Raw genomic sequence first — 7,085 nt, 5'->3', positions numbered from 1 at the left:
AAAAGCTGTTGTTGTCCTGTGAAAATAAATCAGCCCAGTTTTTTTTCAGAATATTGCCTTCTGTCATTTTGTGTCCTTTATTTCAGAGTCACTGATTTACAAAATGTTTAGTTAATTTGCTCCTTTTTGTTTCAATGTAATTTTATTAGCCCAGTCTCATGTAGGTAAAGATGTCACATTTGCCTGTTTGCTTTAGAACAGTCTCTGAATAGCTGTCTGTAAAGTTTTGACTGACAATAAAGGCAGAATGTTTTGATCACTTAAAAATGCTACATCAGCACATGTATCATTTTCTCACTTGCTCTTAAAGATAATAATAATAATAATAATAAATGTTATTTATAAAGCACCTTTCAAGACACCAGAGGACACTATACAATAGATAAAAACACATAATAGAACAATGGCAAAAGCACAAGATAAAATTAACAAACAGTGGGTTGACAGTGAATATGCAGATTTGAACAGATGGGTTTTGAGTTTTTAACTGGGGGAGAAAACCAATGTTTCTTATATCTGGGGGTAGAGAGTTCCACAGCCTGGGAGAAATGTTCCCTCTAATTTTTCATGTGTCTGAAGCGAACACACAAACTCCCTGAGCGGTCCCTTGGACCACTGTGAGCAACAGCAGACATGTGCACTGTGGTCACACCAGCATCGAATCCATCCAAGTTACATGGTTTATTAATCAAATTACAGCATTTACGTTTATGTTAGACTACTTTTAATTAAGTGCTTTAGTCTATTTACAATGAAAATTTTAAAAAAATCTTCATATATATATATATATATATATATATATATATATATATATATATATATATATATATATATATATATTAATTCAAGCTCCCAGGCCTCTGGTAGAGGACCCGAGCTTGAAGGATAAACCGCCCGCAAGGGCGTGCTGGGTGTTTTTGTTTTTTTTTAAATATATAACATCTTACGGTTGCAGCTGAGCTTGTGGTTGTACATAGAAATGTCCTTCTAGTTGCTTCAGATCCAAGTACAATTTTAATATTTGCATATTTGCACAGTCCAAAGTACCAGTTTGTTCACAGTAATGGTTTACTAGGTCATTCATTTGGAACCTTTCTACTAAATCATCCCACCCCCTAGTACTTATTGTCTAGATTGGGCACCAAAGAAAAAATCTAGTTTAGTACCAAATGCAGAGTCAGAGAGTGTCCCTTTAAAAAGAACTCTCAGTGGATATTTGGTTTGAAAACCATGGGGATATTAGATGTTTTTCTCCATTGCTTCAGTTACACATTCTTGTTGGGGGCTTTCACAGTTTTCCTGTTCATGTATTTATTCTCCCCTTCCAGTTTCAGTACCAAAAAACATGGTAAGGAGCCTCCAGGACCCAGACCACTCCCCTTGCTTGGGAACCTGCTGCAGCTGGATCTGAAAAAACCCTACAACACATTACTGGAGGTGAGGTAGTTTTTGTATTATTTTTCTTTCAGGGTGTTTTGTAGATTCAGCTCACCAGGTAACACATTTGCCTTTGTTTTTCTGTCCTTAGTTATCTAAGAAATATGGATCAGTCTTTACTCTCTATCTGGGACCCAAAAAAGTGGTGGTCCTGGCAGGATACAAGACAGTGAAGGAGGCACTTGTCGACTATGATGACGTGTTTGGAGACAGAAATCCACTGGAGATCATGCGTGAACTCACTCAATCACATGGTATGGAAAATGACTATTATGTAGGGTTGCTATTTTTTTAACTATGAAATAAGAGACACTCTGTTATGTCAGAAACACAATGCACAACCCTCTGGACATAGTGTAAATATGCAGTGTATGTGACATTACAAGTAATGGTCAATATATGTGACATTTAAGGTAGACTAAAAGGACGAATCAGTTGGCAACCCTAATATTATGCTACAATAAATGTATTTTTTCACACAGTTACACTTTGAGGTTAATCTATCTTAGGTAAACTATTTTGTAAAAATTTCATTTCAGGGGTTTTGTGGTCCAACGGCGATTCATGGAAAGAAATGAGGCGCTTTGCACTGACTAACCTGAGAGACTTTGGGATGGGCAAGAGAGCATGTGAGGACAAAATAATTGAAGAATGTCAATACCTCATCGAAGTTTTTAAGAAATTTCAAGGTAAAACTAATCACATTGTGTTGAGTTTAGTAAATAGTAAATAAACTGACATTTTTTCTAAAGTTCATGTGCTATTTTATTTCTGTTGTAACAGGAGAAGCTTTTGATACAACCCAACCAGTTAACTGTGCAGTCTCTAATATTATCTGCTCCATCGTCTATGGCAGCAGATTTGAATATAATGATCCAGAGTTTATACTTCTGGTAAAGAGAACATCCAGAATTGTTAGACTTGGTGGAAGTCCCTCAATACAGGTATTAATTGCTACTTTTTGAAGTATATTCACTGACAGTATTATTTATTTTGCTTTGCATAAAGCATTACTTTGTCAACTTTGACAGATCTTTGACATGTTTCCATCGCTCTTCAAGTGGACTGGGGACAGAAATGAAATACACAAAATATATTCTGCTAATAAGAAACAAAACCGAGCCATCTTCAGTCGCTTAAAAGAGAGTCTGAATCCCCAGATGTGCAGAGGCTTTGTGGATGCCTTTCTCGTCCGCAAACAAAATCTGGAGGTTGGACTGTCTATCATCTTTCAAGTTGGTGTTCTCGGATGTTTAACTGAAGCTCAGGGTGAAATTGTGCATGTTCCTGCCCAAAACTGTAGCTGTGTGTTCATAGAACTTTGAAATGTATCTGAAACCTCTGTTGATTTGCAACTCAACTAAACTTTAGGATTAGAATGATTTGAGTGACTTTTCTGTTAAATGTCTATGTGCAGGAATCTGGGATTACCAACAGTCACTTCCATAATGAAAACCTTATGATAACAGTCATGAATCTGTTTGCTGCCGGCACTGAGACAACATCAACTACACTGAGATGGGGACTTCTGCTTATGGCCAAATATCCAGAGATACAGGGTAAGAAGCCTAAGTAAAAAAAGACAAGATCAAGTGAACCACAAAGCTTTTATGTATTTATTTAGTATAAGTGAAGTGTTTTAGTCAGGTAATGGGGATGTGTCCACTGCACTCTTTTATGCTTCAGATGAGGTCCAGGAAGAGCTGAGGAGGGTCATAGGAGATCGACAGGTGCAGGTTGCCGATAGGAAAAACCTTCCCTTCACTGACGCCGTCATCCATGAGACACAGAGACTGAGCAGCATCATCCCCACTGCACTTCCTCACAAAACCACCCGAGACATCACTTTTCAGGGTCACTTTATTGAGAAGGTAACACTAACACACTTACTATGGAAAACCGAAGATATACCAAAGAAATATCTTGATGGAAAAAATAAATGCAATATGAACAATGTCCTTTCAAGTTGGGGCCATGATACATGACGACAGGCAGGTCAGCCTAAATGCAGACAAAGGCATAGGCATTGCTTCTACTGATTTACCTGTCAGCAGGAAACTGAAGCTTACAGGGAGGTTGGCAGGAAAACTGCTGCCAGCAAAAGAAAGCTTTAAAATCATACAGGCAAGAATTACACAAGTTATCGTAAAAAAAACAACTAAAAAACAACAAAAGCACCTTGCAAAACTTTGTAAAATGTGAAACTGGAGAATAGATTATGTGCCTTTTAGTGTGCTGTTCTGTTTTTCGTGATAATATTGTACAGATTCACAATGCTCTTTTTCTTTTAGATATTTTTTTCTGGCAATTTTGCCTTTATTGGATTATGTAGCAGTTAACGTAGACAGGAAACTGGGAAGAAAGAGGGGAAAGACACACAGCAAAGGGCTGCAGGTCAGACTCACACCTGAGCCTTCTTTCTCCAGCCGTGTAGCTGCCTGCTCACCCACTGAGCTAAAGTGGCACGCCAACAATCCTCCTTTTAAAACAGCATGTAAAAAAGAAGCTAAAGTGAGTGCAGAACCAATTAATAATTATAAAGAGCAGAAAAAAGCAAAATGCATATGATGGATTCTAGTTTGAACACTCTGGAGACAAAGTAAGAGAGGCAAAGTTGAGATTGTTTGGACATATGCAGAGTGGGGGAATTAAGGATTTTGGACAATGGTGAAGACAGAGCAGCCAGGCAGGAGGAAAAGATGAAGACCACAGAGAAGATGTATTTAAATAGTGAAGAAGGAGGACATTCAGAAGGTTAATGTGAAAGAACAGGGCGCTAAAGGGAATAGCTGAAAGGAAAAAAAAAGAGGAAGTTGCCTGCTGTTCACAATAATATTAGAAAAAAAGTGCAAGAACGACATGCAGGCCATCAAACGCATTAAGTAAATAAATGCTGATTAATTTGACAAAAGACACCATTATAAAGGATTACATCAGAGGGAAGGCTCAGGCTGAGCAGTTTAGAGACAAATTCAAAGAGCCAAGATTGAGATTATTTATACATTTGTTTGAGGAGGGATATTAAGCATGTTGGACAATGGTGAAAAGAGAGCAGGCAGGAGGAAACATGAAGATAGCAGTGCAGGAAGACATGCAGGAAGACAGTGTGACAGAAGAGGGCGCTAAAGGCAGCAGATGAATAATAAAAAAAAAAAAGAAGAATTACAAAACTGTTATAGAAGAATGCAAGTATTTTCACCAATATGCTGCTGATCACAGCCTATATGCAAAGGGAAAAAAATGCTGATCAATTAATCTGTGTTGCAGCTAATCTGGATTTGTATTTCCCTCTTGTCTGGATACCCAGCTGATTCAAATACTCCACCTTGAGTAATAAACTGTGATTTTCTGGGGCGACCGAAAAACAAATTTAAAGTTAAATAACAAAATGTCCTTTTACTACCATAAAAATATAGAATATAGAATTTTTTAGTAATTACACAATGGAAAATGTATCGAATTTTATGGTAGAATAAATTAAAATAAATGGGAAATTATGTAATGAAATATCACCCATAAAAAAGTTTAAAAATATATATATATATACTGTTGTTAAACTAGTAACTGGATTTGTATTCTACAGTGTTTTTGATTGTACTGTAAAAGGGGTTGTCATGTCTATCTTTACTTAAGTAGAATGTATATTTAATATTTCTTCACTGTTAAAAAGGTATTTAACATAAAACTATTGAATTTACCCTTTAAAGATATTCTGAAAATGGCTTGTAACATACTGTTAATATCAAGTATTAACATGTCTGATCATGCTGATCAGACAGCCATTGACCATAACCCCCCTCATTACCTTTGCTAGAAGAAGTTTGACATTAGTAACATAAGTAACTTCTGTAAGCTATTAAAATGTATCATATAAAAAGCATTTTCAGTTTGTGTATTGTAATTTTTGCAGGGAACCACAGTGTTTCCTCTCTTGACATCTGCCCTGCATGATCCCAACGAGTGGGAAAGACCGCACAGCTTTTATCCTGCTCACTTCCTGGACAAAGAGAAAAAGTTTGTCAAGCGAGATGCCTTCATTCCATTTTCTGCAGGTTTGTGAGCTCAGCCATCACTGTTTAGTTTACTTTGACTCACAAGAGAGCCAGAAATGTTTCATGAATTCTCTCTTGCAGGTCGCAGGATTTGCCTCGGAGAGAGTCTGGCCAGGATGGAGCTCTTCCTCTTCTTCACCACCCTCCTTCAACATTTTCGTTTCACTCCTGCACCTGGAGTTTCAGAAGAAGAGTTAGATCTGACTGCAGTTGTGGGCATTACTCTCAGCCCTTCACCTCACAAACTATGTGCTGTTCCCTGTATGTAAGAAGGAGGCAGTCTAAACAAAGTTGTCCTATCTTCTCAATCCTTTTATAAAAATGAGTTCTTTTGGGTAGTTTCTTGTTTGGTTGGGGTTTTTTTTTTTATCAGCCCTTTATTTCATTTCTACAACATTTCAATCCTCCGATTTTTATGAAAATATGAGCATATGGTTCTGTTTTTAGTTATCATAGTTATCATAGGCATATGGATCGGCCTTTACAAACTAATGAAGCCCAACTCATTGTAACCATTTGGGCTTCATTGATACGTGTATGCTTTTGCATGAGCTGGAGATGGGCACCCTTCTTTGCCAAGGTTGTTAATCTTGTCAAACTGCATGACACACTGACAGACAGAGAAGACTGAAAATGACCATTCTGCAGATCCAACATCTAGAACATGGAGAGTGGAATATGAAAACAAATCTAACCAGTTAACCAGCATTTTACGTCCCAGGGCCTAGCTAATAAGAAACAATGTAAATAGGCTGAACATTCACGTTTTCGCACAGGCTTGGATTTTTTTTCCCCTTAATAATAAAACACAGAAACTTTAGAAAATGCACTTTGTATTTACTTGTGTAAACAGCACTGCCGTTTCACTCCTGCACCTAGCATTTCAAAGGATGAACTCCAACTAGTACCCTCATTCCTTCACCTCACAAACTTGATGCTATTTCCTGCGTGTGATGAAGTTGCATTTTTTTCCAAAGTTGTCCTACCCTGACGCCTGTCAAGGAATTCAGCCTTTAGTGCTTTCTGTTTTTTTCTATTCTTTGTTATTTCAGAGAAGCTCACATGAAGTGCGAAATGAAATAAACTGATTTTGAAGAACAAGACTGCCTTTTCTTCTTACCTGTAAATCTCCACCTTGTTCTTTGGTGAGAGGTCCAAATGGTCCTGTTTTATGTAGTTTAGCATCACACAAATGGATCATATACTAGTATAGAGACATATGAGAGGAATGAAGTGATTTATTTTGAAAGTGTTTTAATGCAGATATGCTCATCCTCCATCAGGGAAGTAACAGCAAGACAAGAGACAAGTTTTTTTTGTTTTTTTTTTTGTCATAGTGTACCTGTCCATGGTTAACGTTTTTATTTAAAGAATATTCATTTCAAAAACAATTCAATTCAAAGCAATGTTCAACTTTGAGATATGAGATCTTTTATAAATATTCATGACATATTTTTATGCAGTATCTATAATTTGAAGAAAGTATCTGTCGTTATTGTAGTGTTAGAAATTCTGTTAAAACAGTAAGACATAATTTGATGTACCAAATGCCATTTGAAATGTGATGTCTGTTGACTGAAAAAGAGCGAAACCTAG

At 36.9% G+C, this 7,085-nt stretch overlaps 1 protein-coding gene across 2 annotated transcripts; it reads left to right on the top strand.

The window, feature by feature from the left end:
• Positions 1-1,124: 1,124 nt before the first annotated feature.
• Positions 1,125-6,582, top strand: LOC146652718 (cytochrome P450 2K1-like). 2 transcript variants are annotated; one of them, XM_085381325.1, is made up of 9 exons: positions 1,125-1,437; positions 1,529-1,691; positions 1,977-2,126; positions 2,221-2,381; positions 2,469-2,672; positions 2,855-2,996; positions 3,124-3,308; positions 5,348-5,489; positions 5,571-6,582. In XM_085381325.1, exons 1-9 carry the CDS (start codon positions 1,231-1,233, stop codon positions 5,756-5,758), a joined length of 1,542 nt encoding a protein of 513 aa, XP_085237451.1. In that variant the 5' UTR covers positions 1,125-1,230; the 3' UTR covers positions 5,759-6,582. The 2 variants fall into 2 exon arrangements, with proteins under 2 accessions (XP_085237451.1, XP_085237452.1); XM_085381326.1 differs by having other exon boundaries at positions 1,126-1,437; positions 2,469-2,648.
• The last annotated feature ends 503 nt before the right edge of the window (positions 6,583-7,085 follow it).

The sequence above is a fragment of the Rhamphochromis longiceps genome, linkage group LG15 (assembly GCF_057381845.1).
Source record: "Rhamphochromis longiceps isolate RC_006_pf linkage group LG15, R_longiceps_female_GT1.1, whole genome shotgun sequence".
Lineage (NCBI taxonomy): Eukaryota > Metazoa > Chordata > Actinopteri > Cichliformes > Cichlidae > Rhamphochromis > Rhamphochromis longiceps.
This window is presented reverse-complemented; position numbering and strand designations above follow the sequence as displayed.